The sequence below is a fragment of the Alligator mississippiensis genome, chromosome 5, assembly GCF_030867095.1.
Source record: "Alligator mississippiensis isolate rAllMis1 chromosome 5, rAllMis1, whole genome shotgun sequence".
Classification (NCBI taxonomy): domain Eukaryota; kingdom Metazoa; phylum Chordata; order Crocodylia; family Alligatoridae; genus Alligator; species Alligator mississippiensis.
The window spans coordinates 56366957-56383392 of record NC_081828.1 but is presented as its reverse complement, the minus strand read 5'-3'; the positions used below and the strand labels follow the sequence as shown (position 1 = coordinate 56383392).

The following is a 16436-nucleotide window of genomic DNA, read 5'->3' as shown; positions in this document are numbered from 1 at the left end:
AAGTAAAAACCGCTCTGTGCCAACACCCAGTATTGTACAATCCAGATTTTCAGAAGACGTGTTACTTACAGACGGATGCCTCAGGAGTAGCACTGGGGACAATCCCCTTTCAAAAAGACAAGGGTGAGGAAAGACCCATAGCTTTTTCCAGTAAAAAAATTAAACCCCGCAGAAACTCGCTACTCTATAATTGAGCGAGAATGTTTAGCTAACTGGTGGGGAATAGAATTGTTCCGTTGTTATCTCCTCGGGAGGGAATTTGTGTTGATAACTGACCACGCACCCCTTCGCTGGTTAAGGACAGCAAAGCTAGATAATGCTAGGCTAATGAGGTGGTCCCTAGCCTTACAACCCTTTTATTTTACAGTAAGACATCGGGCAGGGAGACGGAGCGGGAATGTTGACGTTCTCTGTCACCCAGACAGCGAACAAGGCTTACCTGTCAGAAGGTGAACGGAGATACCAGCTTTAGAAGAACTCTTTAGTTTCTTGTCTATTTCTTCCTGGTTGTTTTTTTTCTTTTTCTCGGTTGCAATGGGGGGTTGTTTCTGGATGAGGGGGACTACTGATCTTAGGGGGGAGGTGTGTAACAGGGACTCAGGCAGGAGCCTTGTTACTTAAGACAGTCTGGCAGGATTGATCAGACAATGAACTCTGTCAGGTGGCGGACATCATGCACCCGGGAAAAGTGCGGGTGATTAGCCCATGAAAACCGGGGGATAAAAGACAGCAGCGGGGCATTGATTTTTGCCTCTGGGCACCAGAAGACAAAGAAGAAAACCACAGGGACTCCGGAAGATGGAAATAAGATCATACCTGTAATCTTAGAGGACGCTGGAAGAGACAGACTTCAAGAGAGGCGGCAGGTCAGTAAGAAAAAGGAAAATATTTCTTTGCAAACCCCGCTGCATGGGTGAGTGCGGGAGCATTGCAGGACACCTGGAGACAGGTGCCTTAAGCCAAGGGGGAGAAAAGGAATCACCTCGGGGAAGACCCAGTGGCTTGGACAACTGCAGGACAACCCTCTCACAGGTCAATAGATAACTGGCTCAACAGCCACAAGCAAAGGGTAATTATAAATGGATCCATGTCAGAATGGCAGGAAGTTTCAAATGCAGTTCAACATGTTCATTAATGATTTGGATGCTTGCATAGAAAGTTTCTTGAGCAAGTTTCTACAGGACATGAAACTGGGAAGGATTGCGAACACATTGGAGGATGCAAGAACAATTCAGAAGGATCTCAACAGATTGGAAAATTGGGCTAGTGCTAAAAGGATGAAGCTCAGTGTGGACAAATGCAAGGTGCTACACCTCGGGAGGAATAATCACAAACACAAATATAAAATGGGTGACACCTGGTTGGATGGCAGCACTATGGAAAAGGACTTAGGAATCTTGTAGATGAAAGACTCAATATGAGTCTGCAGTGTGATACAGCAGCACAAAAGGCCAATGCAGATTTGGGATTCATCAATAGAAACATTAGATGCAAGACATGGGAGGTGCTGGCATCTCTCTATTCAGTGCTAGTGAGGCCTCATCTGGAGTAATGTGTGCAGTTCTAGGTTCCATATGTTATAAAGAGCGTGGAGAAGTTAGAGAGAGTCCAGAGGCAGGCAACAAAGATGACAAATGGCTTAGAGAGCAAGTCAGATGAGGAGAGGCTGAAGTAGCTAGGCATGTTCAGCTTGCAGAAAAGACGCTTAAGAGGGGATATGACAGCAGACTTCAAATACCGAAAGAACTGCCATAAAGAAGAGGGAAAACTCCTTTTCTCTCTTGCTGCAGAGGAGGATGCAGACCCATGGACTGAAGTTGCAGCAAAGGAAGTTTAGATTGGATATCAGGAAAAACTTCTCTACTGGTACAAGTTAGTGAGGCAGAGGAATAGATTGTGTAGGGAAGTTGTGGATTCTCCGTCACTGGAGGTGCTGAAGAAGCGGTTGGACAGCCGCTGATCAGGGATGATCCAGGCCAGAAGCAGGCAATTATTTGGGCCCTAGGGCCATATAGGGAGGGAGGAAAGCGGGGAGGGAAGGTGGGGGGAAGCCCTGTTGCGAGATGGAGGCATGTGTGGGGAAAAAAACCCTGCACTGGAGGCTATAGGAGGTGGTGGTGGAGGGAGTGAACAGGAGGTGTGGGGGGACCACGTAAACACTCCCTGAAATCCGCCATTCTCTATGAGCAATTAGCTAATAAGATAACAACAGTCCTCAATTTTCTACCACACCTGAGCCAAAAAAAAAAAAAAAGCAATGGTTAAAAGTATTGGCAGAGACCCAACACACTCATTACATGTAGCAAGACTCAGAGAGCAAGCCAGAAAGCCAAGTGGAACTAGAAGTTATGAGATACAGGAATACAGGGAGATAGTACAGTCTGGGTTACACAGGTCTACAGACTAGAATCAGAAATAGTCACTTGTGGCCTTATGATATAGCAGCTACCTGCTTCCCCACTGCCCTTGTATGCAATTTTAAGATGAACTCCACTCCTCAAATTAGCTATAAGAGGACTGATCAGAGACGAGGGGCACCCACTCCACAGCCACATTGTTGCTCCCAGTAAACTAATATCACGGAACAGTTTCCTCTTTAGAGCAACTAGATGAAACACTACCAGCAATACAAATAAAACTCTGGTGATCACAGGAGGGAGTCAGGATGAACGTCAAAACTGCCGAACATCTCCCTGCAGGCACAGTGCGTGACTGGCCAACATGGAGAAGTTTAAACCGCCTCTGAACACAGGACAGTAAGACTAGAATTAACATGCAACAACACAACCACCATGTATCAAAGTGAAGGAAACTATCAGAACATAGTAATCTACAGGTCTGCCCATGAATGAGAGAACCATGCACCAACGAGGACCCCACTAAGGCTACAGATAGGGAAATAGTATGTGCCTGCTTCTGACCTTGAAATTGAACATGGTGACAGGATATGAAAAGATCACAGAATTAAAACTGCTTATAATACTGAACTCAGCTTTACTGGTATTTTCTACCCATTATGCTTACCAGCTGTGTCAGAACCTTGACATCAAAGGCTTGAATACTGGGTTGACTATTTCCCCTTGACTTTTTCTGAGAGAAGAAAAAAAATGATACATGAAACAGATGGAACATTTATTCAAATATACTACAGCAGTATTCTTTGTGGCCATCATCCCTATGATGTCAGTGTCTTTTATACTGTAGGTTTAAATAATGTTTCTCAATCAAGGTGCAACAGCACCCAGCGGTGCCATGGGACCCTTAAGGATGATGTAGAATGCTGCATAATATTAGCATTATTTGGTGTGGAAACCTGTACCCATAACTGGCAAGATTAACCCAAATATTTAAAATAGAACTGCAGTGTCAAAAAGAATCTAGCCTGTTGTAGTTTTTTGAGTTTTTTTGCAACAGAAGGACTGCTCTATTATTTTCCTTTAATCAAAAAACAAGTAAAAGCTATGGAACTCCTTGGAAAGTGTAAGGTCTTGAGTCTATTGAGGTTGAGAACCACTGTTTTAGAAAGCAATATGTAAAAAGACCATAAGGTCATGTTTTAACAAAGTATGTTAAGAGTTATTTGTTTGTTTTTTCCCCCTGGGGAGAAGGGGAGTGAGCAACAAAATAGCAGATTTGATACTAAAACAAACTGCCAAGTTTTCTTCCCCTCTCTTAGAAGCATCTTACATGGGCTTCTTTATTTCAATAGAGTACAACAAAAATAAATGGCAATTTAAAAACAAAACCAGAAAACCCTATAGTATTCAGAATAGTTCTTACAGGGTAATTCTTCCCCCTAACACGTTCTATTTCTTCTCACTGCTAAGGACAACACTTTCTTTTATATATGGAACATGTCAGTAAAAAACAAAATGTTCTAAGGAAGACCTTCCCCCCAAATTTACCGTGCAAAAATGTTTCTTATTTATAGCCAACCTGTAATTCATTTACACAGCACTCACTTGTCCTTCCAATAACTCTGCATCCTCTTCTTTAATTTGCCCATTAATCAGAAAAACACCTTCCTCTATCTGTTTTGCCCACCGAGTTAACCCATTCTTTAAAAAACAAGAGCATAAAAAGTTTTTTCAGTATACATTTTGGGAAGACAACTATAGTAAAAGCAAAGAAGACTGTGTTTAGTGTTGCCAAATTCCAAGACTTAAAATGCCGTAGAACATCTTTACCAGTCTTCAGACCTGCAAGTCACATTTTGTACAATAATAGACAACACAGTAATAAGCCTCAAGTCACATTTCCTAAACACTTCTGGCTTTATAAATGAAATGATTATCACCAAATAAAAAGTTATTTTTATAAGCATCTACATAGCGATAAGACATCTGAATTTTGTTTTTTTCCTCTATTTACTAGGAATAGAACCTATTAGTAATGTATATGGGACAAGAACAACCCATTGGCAAATTCTACCCAAAATCTGATTTTGCATTAGGAGGAAGTAAATCAAAAATTTACAAGACAGTAAATCCTCTTAGTTAACATTAAGTGCTCAAAGTAATTATTTCACTCTAAACAGAGTGAAAGGAAACATTCACAGAAAAAAGAAGCCAATGAAATAGACAAGAAGATAACAGATTTGAGTATTCTTCTTCTTTTCTTATACTTAATGTAACTGATTATTTCTTAATAAAAACCTGTTTTACTGAGTAAAATATTCTATCAGAAACTACTTCTATTCCCTTACCTACATCAGAATTTTAAAATAAAGTACTCATCATTTAATTTTAAGCAGTAAAAAATGATACACAGAATAACTAAAAGAAACAAATAAAAATTGTATATTATTGGTCAGTTACCCTTGTATTTTTCTCTAATTCATGGTTGGCTGATGTTGCAGGAAGTGGAATATGGATATTAACATTAACTGTGCAGTTCAAAGATAGCCAGAAAGCAGAAACATCACTTTGGTATTTCCAATCTGCTGGTTTAGCTGAACTCTATAAGAGGAGGAAAAAAACACCACGCACAGGAGATTGTACTTAAAGTGAAAACAGAATGACTAGAAAAAATTTATTATTCAGAATATTACACAGTACTCAAACCTTACCTTTGCATCTTGTACATCATAGGTTCGACAAACTAGTCTTTATTACTTAAGAAAATATAAAAGCATGTTTCACTGCATTTAAGAAACATGTATGTAAAAACAAATATCTGAACCAACTTGTAATTGGTGTACCTTCCACATAAAACTAAGTTTGTAATACTGGACAATGCTCTGACACTCTATTGATGAGAATGAAGAAAAACTCAGCTGCAAACTAGAGATGTTCCAGCTTGTTAAATATATATCATATGATTAGTACTGATTATGATTCTGTACTGAAGGACAGGGCTGATACTTCTTATACTTCTGCACAACCTTGCTGTCTCTTTAGACCTCCTACAGGAAACTTAAAGAGAATGACTGTGAGGTATGTGTTCAACCCAGCCTCCACCTTCCCTCAATATTCCCCACCTGTAAAACCCTTTATTTTCTCATTGGCCTACAGCATACTTGACACTCACTCTGCTGCTTCCCAAACAACCAATTTTAAAAACTTTTTTCCTCCAATTGCAAAATTACCTGTTATTCAGAATCCCACTCTTATTTTAAACAAAAACATGAACTGTAACACCTAAATCTGAATGGTGGACTATAAGCATGGCAAGGAGCAACATCGGGCATAGAACGCAATGAAAAAAGTGAAGGTTGAACTGGGAAGAGGCTCTTTGTTCTAGCAACCAGCATGCAATTTATCAGATTGGAATGCTTGTCCCTTCTGAGACCACCTGGCCCCTCCCCAAGGTCTCTTCCAGCTGAAGACCCACTTTTCCATTCATCTCTTATTCCAGTACTCATATATCTCAATCTACTCAAACAACAGTCTCACGCTCTGGCTTCCAGAGCCATGTCAACAAACCGCTGCTGAAGGAGGGCTCTCCAGCCTGCAAGGAGCTCTGCAGTCCACACCTGGCCGATGGAAACCAAATAATTTGAACACCCTTGCTCTAGGTCAAGGGCTGCACACATGTACTATTAAAGGATACTTTTTTGTAGTAGAGCAAACTTGAAGAACCACTCTGTCCAGGACCTCCTCCCCAGCAAAATTCCAGAGCCTCTTTTTAGTCACAGACTTCTGTACTGAAAAAACTAGCTGGGGGGGGGAAAAAAAAAAAAAAGGGGTTATAAGATTTTTCTATGCATTTCAGACAAAGGAGTTAAGGCAAGTAGTTGTATTGCTGAAAACAGCCCTGCACTGCCATATGTATCTTTTTCACTATGTGCAACCTGTCAGTTGCACCAACATATAACATTCATTGTTCAGGGTCTTGTCAAATGTCAGCTTGTATTGCTAAGTCTGAAAATTATCTACACTTTGATGATTTTAAAATCATCCCAGACAATCACAACTTCAGTGACATATATATCACTCACGACAGATTCAGATGCCAAGTATGAGGTGAAAAAATGCTTCAGATACAGATTCCAGCCTGTACCGAAAGTTTCCAAGGTATAATGTAAATGAGCATAACTCAGGTCATCTGTCTTTAAAATCCTGTTGATTCATATTCATTTGCTGATAGCCCTGCTGCTTTTAAAATCCATTATGGATTTGTTTGATTCTGCTTCACTCTCTTCACCTCCCTCATTCAAGTCTCTCCATACAGCATGGTGTCCTTAACACTGTGCAGGCAAGCCTTATAGCATCTCTCTCCATATCACTTTTTCAAGATCACAGCAGAAAACATAGCTATTACTTACAAGTCCTTCAACATCTACTATTAGGAACATATTTGGTACATTTGTAAGTTACCTTACAAAAAATTATGCAATTGGGGCAGAGATGAAAGGCCTGATGTTATATTAACACTGTCCCTGGCCACTTGTCTGCCAAAGTTATCTACAAAAATGTCCTAATATGGAGCAATAAGGATGTTGCTTCCAATGACATATTGGTTATTACAGATGGGGTTGGCAGTGCCAGCAATTAATCTAATACTCCTTTTACGCAATTCTCTTTTTAGTTGCTTATGACTATTGTCAAACTTTAACCATTTGGGATGAAGTTACACTCTGGATGTTTGATTTTTTAAATCTTTCAAGCAACACAGTTCAAGTTCAGCTATTTCCAAGAATATTAGAGAAAAATATGCTAGTTTGTTCATGTCAGTTTTCTAGCAATTTTTCTCTAATACACTCTAGTGCAACATACGTTGAAGCACAGACCTGAACCATGACAGAAGATTCCCTTATGTCTCAGTACCTTTTGAAATTACTGTGAAAAATATGACTAAATCTGGTCAATATTAAGTTCTTGGAATGAGAAAGTAAACTACAGTTTGCACATGCTCAGTGTCCTCGCATCTTAAAACTGTCAAGCTTAAAGCTGAGCAGGACTTTCCATTAATTTGCAATGCTAAACTGCTTCTATAGGTTGCTTCAGCACAAGGCTCTGCAACTGAAAGCAAGGCTCCTGGCACTTCATTTAATGGCGTGATGGGATCCGTTTCCTGACCTCGACAATCACACCTCCTGCTATATGACATATGCATGGCAGGATGTACATTTTTTGGATGGGGGGAAAAATCCAAACCAAATTGTGCCACTACTATTGGCCAGGGCAGGGAGAATCCAGGTTTCACCTGCACCCGCAGGTTGAAACCAAAGTGCCCAGTGAAGCAGTGTGGTCCCAGGACTAGGACTGCCAATCAGCTGATTAATCTGGCTCAGCCCCAGGATCCCACCAGAGCCAGCTGGAGACTCAGGTGTTGTTCCAAGCTGATTGCGTGTCTCGGCCCAGAAACTGCATTCCAAAAAGCTGCCAGAGCCCGTGCACCAGGATATCAGAAAACCTTGGTGAGTCCTGGCACGGGTTCTAAGGTCCAGAAAAGGTTCATAAATTCACCACAGATATCTGAAAACTGTATATGCAGCTGGGCTGCATGCATGGTTTTTAAAGATCCCAGTGCACGGTGCTCCTGAGATTAGAGAACCACTCACCATTCCAGGGTCCCCATGACTGGGGTGTCAAGTGCCTTGCTTTGCAACTCCCTGGGAACTACAGGGCAAGGCAATCAACTTGCCAAGTCATGGGGAGCTCTGTGGCTCCCACATCCCAGGACCTCTTGTCCAGTTGAGCTTCCCTGACTCAGCACTTGAGGTGTACCACATAGATGTCAGCCTGATGATATGTGGGAAGCAATCAACCAAACTCTACCATGCAGCTGGAATCATGCTACATGGAAAGGATCCTGCCACACATCCAATTTAAGAAGCAAAGGAAACCAGCCACAAGATGTATTTTGTGGAATAATTTTGTGGCTTGTTTCTTTATTTTGCAGCATAATCAGCTGCCTAAATGTATGGCTAGTTACTTTTAAGACAATTAATGGATTAATTTTGCCTTAAATAACATGTCTTCCAGGCTCCCAAGAGATCCAGTTTCTCCTGTGTTCTCAGTAAAGTCCTCTGCTGGCTTGCAAGGAAGAGCAGCATTTCCCATACTTTCCATACTTTGGGGCGCACTTTTTTTCTGGATTAGAACTGGCAACCATCTCACTTCATTTTTACATTTGAAAAGCCTTACGCAGTTTTTTGGCCCTGCAGGATGGATAAGCAGTGCCAGGTCACTGTGGGCTGGATGGGTCTGGTCCATGGGGCTGATACCACTGCACAGGGCCTAGAAGCATGGCAGCAGGAGAACGGTAGCAATGTTAATTGCCACCGCTCTTCTCCCTGCCATATTTCCAGACCTGTATAATTTTTCTCAGCATACTTCTACTGCTCTTGTGGCACACTAATATGCTGCAGCACACCCTTTGTAAATCAGAGAGGAAGCTTTCCAATTCAAACATAGAAGAAGCAAGAGTCTCTTGAAAAATAGAGGAGAATGGGCCACACAGCTACGTTGAGTCAGCACTGAAAGCCAAGAGCTGAGGTGGGGACTCTTTGGACAAGGCGGCAGGGAACCAGAGGATCTCAAGACTCAGCTTAAGGTCAAGAAAACATTACAGGCTTTGACTTTAGAAGAAATATGAGAAAGGGAAGGAGGACAGCAGTCAATTATGACTGGGGAAGGCCACAGCAGGGGCAACCAGAAAAAAATTGTGCCCACAATTACTGAGTTTCACCATTCCTGGGCTGTCACCATATCTCTATGAAACCCACTGCGTTTACTCCCCCAACCACTGCTATCATTTACAGTGTTAATTCAAGAGACAGAGGTCTGTGGTGATTCTGAACATCCCAGCCATGCTGATGACCCATGAGTTCAGCTACAGTTGCCTCTGGAACAGCCTTACTGGCTTAAATCTGGGTTTAGACCATGGGTGAGTGGGCCATGCTCATGAATGTCCTAGACATGGCAAACTGCTGCTGCAGTGTAGACATCCCCTCAGAGCAAAGAATGGATAGTGCTAACTTAAAATTATTCAATATTTTGTTTTGTTCTCATTTTCCAATGTATGACAATATGCTTTTTTTTTTTTTTTAAATAGGTAGTCCTCGACTTGCAACATTTTGAGTTACAACATTTCATACTTACAACAGTTATAAATTGACATCGTATTTCAACTTTCTGAAGTCAGGCTCGACTTTACAAAGCTTGATTCAACACCACGCCACGTCAGCAAACAAGTTCACTGCATCACCCATCTCCCTGGAGAACATATGTCCAAACTTCCTTGGACACTTTCTTTAAGAAAGCAGACAAGACTCCAGAAAAACCTGCAGCCAAGACTCCCGAGAAGACTCCAGCCAAGAACCCTTCAAAAAGTCCAGCAAAGTCACCTTCCAAATCAATATGATTTCTATTTACAATATAAATATATTAATGTAGCTATGTGACTCATCTATAATTGCCTGAGTACAAAATTCCTGGTTATTTTTGGTGAAAATAGGGTATTGGGCCTCGGTTCAGGAACTAATCCCCCATTATAACATCGTTTCCTATAGGAAAGCCAGTTCAGAGTTACAACGTTTCAACTTAAGATGTAGTTTTCAGGAACCAATTATGTCGTAAGCCCGAGGACTGCCTGTACAACAGCAGCATACCGTTCAAATCCAGAGCCGAAGAATCAATTTGTATTTTCCTTAGGAGCTTTTCTGTATTCTCCATTGCATGGATGGAGAATCAAGGGACAGAGCTATTAAAGTGACATATCAACTAATTTTGGGTGCCTAATTGTTCAGGAGTACTTAGTATTAAGTAGTACTTCATGTGCTTAAGACAGTTCCCCACAGATTTCAGTTGCAGTTTTGAGCGCTGAACATTTCTATAGAAGGCCTCAGGTCTGTCCACCAGAAAGAGAAACAGTTTAGTTTCAAAATTTGTTCTGCAGAATTTTAAATGGCTTACCTAGAATAACAGAAATTCTGGGACAGGTGCAGGGGTAGAATCCAACTCTATAAAGCAGCATTCAACCGCCTTAGCCATGAGACCATGCTTTTTTCTTCCTTCATAACCCTGCCTCATTCACTTCTAATCTGTGCAACAAATAAAATAGAAATCATGTCCACAAGCTCCTTGACTAGGCAACCTCAACCTGTCTCCAGAACAGGTCCATCTAGAGCACTGAATGATATAGGAGTCCCATGGGGCAGGGGGAGGAAAGGGAAGGAAACAGTATTCAGAGGTAATGTAACCGTAAGGCGCAGGCACCAAGCTCAATTCAGATTGCACAGATAACTAGTTCTGACCTTTCTAACTTCTAAGCATTTGATTTTGTTTTCAAGAATGCTGACATTTTGCTTATAACGTTACACACATGAAAGAAGCACATAATCTGTACCCATATATTTAGATACAAATTTTAATTCATGAGCTATTCTGTGCTGAAAGTACAACCTAAAGTTGAAATCTGGATTTCAACCTATAGGCTCAGAGTTAATCCTTACCAATAATCAATTACAATAACATCTATCTCCCAATCAATAGAAGACAGTTCAATCCATTTATAAAAATGGTGACGCTGTAACACAATACATCAACTCCCTCATATGGTCACTAAAGCACCTCATGCAGAAGGTATGGCAGACTGGCACCTTAGAGAACTATCATAGCAGCTAACAAGGTAGGCTGTTGTCTATGAAAGTACATGCCTCTCCAAACTCTCTAAGGCTGCCTGGATACAAGCGTGGAGGCTGCACTGTAGTTACAGTGCGTCAGAGCAGACTTGATTAACTGAGTCTGCTGGAGCATGGCAATTACCACGCTCCAGCAGCCTCCCATGTCTCGTGCATCAGCGTCCCTGAGCTTCAAAATGGTGACAGTGGTGTTTTAACTTAAGCTCGTCGAACAAGCGTTAGTTCAAGCACCCCTGTCACCATTTTGAAGTACAGGGATGCTGACATGAGTTGCTGCAGTGCTTTAAATAGAGTGGCTCTAAAAGCACCATCCCTAACCCCCAGAGCATGTGTAAAAGTGCCCTAAGGTGTCAGACAGAAGGTAAGGCAGAGTGGCTTCAGACTAGAATAGCTAACTACCTATCATGAAAACCTCACCTGTAGATTAATATATTCTAATGATAAATAATAATGTAATATAATCCCCAAGTATAAAAACAAATACAAATTGCCACACTTAATGAATAGGCATTAGTTTCAATTTACAGGCATTCATAATTGATAAACTAGATCTAAGAGCATAAGATTCCTGTTTTTGCATTAAATAGGGGTTATTTTTGTTTTCTGTTTGTAAGAGCATATCGAGTGTATCCAGGACCAAAACAAAGCTATTCTGTTGCATAACAACAATAACTAAATATTATATATATAATTATATATATAATACCAACACTCCTTGCCCCCCTTGCCTCCCATAGCTCTTTCTTGGTGACACTATCTAGCCACTTACCTTGCGCAAAGCATTCTGGGTGTCCTTTGCCAGCTCTGGAGTTGCAATAATAAATACCCCAAGAACTAACAATCCTCCTGGGAGCATTCTAGACACCTTACAAAATAAATAGAAATGCAAGATTATCATCACACTTTTATGAACTTAAAGAAATATACCTCTGATTTATTATGCTAAATCTTTTCTTTTGGGGAGAGGGAGGGGGAGGGCAATGGAAGGCAGAGAATAGAAACAAATATCCAAACATGAGTGTAGCTTAAACTGCAAGAATGAAGCTAGTTTAACCATTAAACTTCCCATACACTGTTCTCCCACTTTATTTTATTTCAGGCAAATTTCTGGGCTGAAAATCCATAAGCTATATGGCTTCAAAGAAAAATCTGGAAATGTATTTTAATTTTATTCAGAATAATTAGAATTTTGGATTGACATCTACAATTGGCAGTTCATAAGGAACTGTGTTCATACAAAGAAATAGGGTATAAAATTATGAAAAAAGAAAAAGACTATTTCCTTTCACACTTATTTAAAATTATGAAATTGTGCTACCTGACTAGCATGTGTTGTCACCCATTCTTCATCAATATCAGTCAATTTTGTAGGACAGTAGGTTTCATTTTGCTCTTCTTTTGGAGGTGTTCTAACAGCCAAAATCACATAATCTCTTTGTGGAGAGCACTTTAAAGACAGAGAAATGGAGAAAAAAAACACCAAAATGAGGTTGACATTAAGATATAAATGTTGTCTAGTGTATATAGTTCATATATATATAATGCTTTATTAAAAATGCATTATTTTTCTCCTTTTGCCTATAACTATTCAAATTTGTCTGCATATATATATAAGACAAGCAGGTTACAGCATATGCAGGAGGTGGGAGCCATACAAATGTTTCAAATTACATACAACTTTACATTCCAGCAAACATACAAAACTTCCAGCTTTAACCCTGGTTGAAGCAGACAGAATTAGGACCCAATATATGTTCCCCCATGAATTAGCCAAAATGCTTAATTCAGTTTAAGCAGTATATTTGGCTCCAAAAACATTTCACTGATTTTTTAACCTTTATTGCATAACCCCCTGTGACAGGTCAGCCCCAGGAAGCAGAATAAATTTGCATGTGCAAAACATTCTTTAGCAGAGCTCAAAGCTCCTAGCCACGGTCAACCGGTACAGCTGGAGAAGGCTCTGCATCCCCTAAGGGCTGTGGTTGGGACTGGTTAACAGGACCTGGGAGTACCTGCAGAGTGAGGGCTTAAGGAAGATCCAGGGAGAAAACTGTACTGGGCCTTCTCAGGGACTGATTAGGGGGTTGTGAAAGGCATTCCCTATAAGGCAATCTACAACAAGCAAACTTGCCAAAAATCAACTTTCAAAAGCTGCAGCCAGAGTAGCTGAGACTCCAGAGCAGCAACTTGCAAGATGACAAACAAACATCCAGAGCAACTGAAACTCCTGCACAGTAAGTTGCAAACAGAGCAGCAATGGCTGCAGCCAGGACCCAGGCCCTAGAGGGAAAAAGAAAACTCTGCATTCTTCTACAATCCAGCCTTGGATTAGGTTTCTGATCCATTAGTTGCAAGTGGCTCAGCGGCGACTTCTTGCAGCCACTGTCTTGCAATCAGATGGAAAGGACAAGCTCAAGGGATATGCTGCAACAGTGGCAAGGTTCAACTGCCCCAAATGAATGATCCTCCTGAGCCCCTTCATATATTGTTGACAGGCAACACTCCAGATGCACGTCATTTCCAAAGCAACATTAGAAGCTACAACTCATGCTTCCAAATGACATCTTTTGGCATCACAAAAGACATCAGAGAATACGGCTACATGCCCACATTTAAAGAGCAGGACCAGGTTTTTATCATCGGCTTGGCAGTCTGATGCCACTCCCAGATGAAGAGCCCAAATTCCTGCAGATCTACTTCACAGGTGACAATACAAAGCAGGCTGAACAGTGTTGCAACAATGTCATTCAAACCAACCTGTAGGTGGTGTTGCACTTACAAGACATGCTCCACAAGGAAAACAACTCTGTTCAGTTTCAAGTGTGCCATGCAGAAGATGACTCTATAGTATCACGTTGTCATTCATGCAGACAAAACTCCAGCTGGCGAGCCCGAGCGGCACTTCAGTGCACCCACAACATCAGAAGTGGTTGTCATTCTGGCTGGTGAACAACATGGCAATTGAGACATTGTGTTGCAACTCAGGAACAACTCCCTCCAGAATACTGCTGAGACACACCAATCATGACGCACTTCAGTATCCACTAATTTTCTGGCAGGGTAATGATGGCTACCATTTTGAACTGCGACAAACAAACCCAGCAACGAGGTTGCCAACTCAAAAGAAGATTTCTGCCATGCACTTTTATCCCTACAGGATGATGCTGCAAACTAGAAGTTTCAATCACATCTTGTGATGCAAAGATCTCTTCCACCAATTTGCTGTGGACGTGTATGCCAAAATTGAAGCAGAAAGGTTGAGATTCATTTGAATGAACCGAAAGAAACTCAGAGCTGAAAACTATGTTCACCTCAGGGATGCCATGAACAATGAAGGAGATGCTGCCAATATTGGCCAATTGGTCATCTTGCCTTCCAGTTTCACCAGGTGGGCCTCGCTACATGCATGAGCGCACTCAAGATGCCATGACATATGTGCAAAACTATGGCTGCCCTGATCTCTTCATTACCTTCACCTGCAACCCAGCTTTGGCAGAAGTGGCTAATGAACTGATGCCAGGCCAAAAACCACAGGATCGTCACGATTTGCTGGCAAGAGTATTTCAACAAAAAGTGAAGGCATTAATGAATCTCATCAACAAGGGAAAGATTTTTGGAGTCACTCAGTGCTACATGTACACAATTGAGTGGCAAAAACATGGCCTGCCACATGCCCACTTTCTGCTGTAATGATATGATAAATGAGATTTTGAGAGAGACCAACTACTACATTGACCAGCTTACTAAATACATACAAGATAATAATCCAAGTCTGGTCCCATACCAAAGAGAAGCCTTCAACAAGATTACTCAAGCAGTTTTCAATGCGAGTGGTGGCATCTTCTTTCTGGATGCTACAGGTGGAACTGGGAAAACTTTTCTCCTCAATCTTCTTTTGGCCAAAATCCGGCAGACAAACAGGACTGCCCTTGCAGTGGCATCATCAGGCATTGCTGCTACACTGTTGCCAGGAGGAAGTACAGCTCACTCAGCCTTCAAGTTGCCCTTAAATCTTGCAAGTGCAGAGACACCAACCTGCAACATTGCCAAGGGTACTGGCAAAGCAAAGGTCCTGCAGGAGTGCCAGCTCACTGTCTGGGATGAGCGCACAATGTCTCACAAAGCTGCCTTAGATGCTCTTGATCACACCCTCCAAGATCTTCGACATAATGACAAAACAATGGGAGGAGTGACTCTGGTGTTGGCTGGGGATTTTTGGCAGACGCTGCCAGTCATTCCACATGGAACCAAAGCTGATGAACTGCAGGCCTGCCACAAAGCTTCATACATTTGGAAAAACATTCAGCAACTCAGCCTCATGACCAACATGCGACTGCATCTAACAGGTGATGTATCTGCTGGAGAGTTTGCTGCAAGCCTGCTCGAACTGGGAAGTGGGGCCATCATGTATGAGAATCAGGATGGAACTATCTCAATGAACAACACTGGAAAAACATTCGCAACACTTCAAGAACCGAAAGCGGCAGTTTTTCCAAAAGTTGCACATCACTTTCATGACCACAAGTGCCAAAGAGCCATCTGGGCACCAAAAAAAATGATGCGGTCAATATGATAAACAAAGACCTTCTTTCTCAATTGCCAGGCACTGTGCAAAAATAGAAATCAGTGGACACTGTCCCAGACACCAATGAGGCAATCAACTAGCCAAAAGAATTTCTCAACTCTCTCGAACCACCAGGTATGCCTTCACATAATCTGGAGCTCAGGATTGGTGCACCCATCATTCTTCTCAGGAATCTGGACCCACCAGCACTCTGCAATGGAACACGATTGGCTGTTAAGAAGCTTATGCCACATGTCACTGAAGCCAACATCATGACTGGCCATGCAGCGGGACAGGATGTCTTCATTCCATCCATTGTAATCATTCCCTGTGACCTGTCATTTCAATTTAAAGGGCTCCAGTTCCTGATCCGCCTCAGTTTCGCTATGAGCATCAACAAGGCACAGGGACAATCACTCAAAGTTGGCCTCAACCTGCAAAGCCCATGCTTTTCTCATGGTCAAATCTATGTTGGTTGTTCCAGAGTTGGCAATGGCAGAAACCTTTTCATCTTGGCAGCAAATGGTAAAACATGCAACAATGTCTATCTTGAAGCTCTACATGGATAAAAAAAAAGTGTCAAACACTGTCATAAACTGGGATAGAAAAATGTGATGTGAAATCCTCAGTGCTATGCCACAGTCTTACAATGTAAACAAATAATTCTACCTCACAATTCAGTTTAATACATTTAAATGTTCAACTTTTATAGGTTTTTGGTATGACCAAGAGCTCACAATGTCAAGCTGTATCACACAAGTAACATAGGGTACAAAACTAAAC

The 16436-nt window shown here is 41.5% G+C and overlaps 1 protein-coding gene across 4 annotated transcripts in view; it reads right to left on the bottom strand.

Annotated features, from left to right (window-relative positions):
- Positions 1 to 16436, bottom strand: part of ODR4 (odr-4 GPCR localization factor homolog) — a 48938-nt gene that overhangs the window by 25166 nt on the left and 7336 nt on the right. For all 4 annotated transcript variants that reach the window (XM_059728397.1, XM_006267572.4, XM_019500301.2 and 1 more), the window contains 7 exons: positions 12408 to 12536; positions 11859 to 11954; positions 6052 to 6158; positions 5069 to 5105; positions 4818 to 4958; positions 3963 to 4058; positions 3025 to 3090 (listed from right to left, as the gene is read on the bottom strand). In XM_059728397.1, the coding sequence (XP_059584380.1) occupies positions 3025 to 3090; positions 3963 to 4058; positions 4818 to 4958; positions 5069 to 5105; positions 6052 to 6158; positions 11859 to 11954; positions 12408 to 12536 (672 nt within the window). The remainder of the gene's footprint in view (positions 1 to 3024; positions 3091 to 3962; positions 4059 to 4817; positions 4959 to 5068; positions 5106 to 6051; positions 6159 to 11858; positions 11955 to 12407; positions 12537 to 16436) is intronic.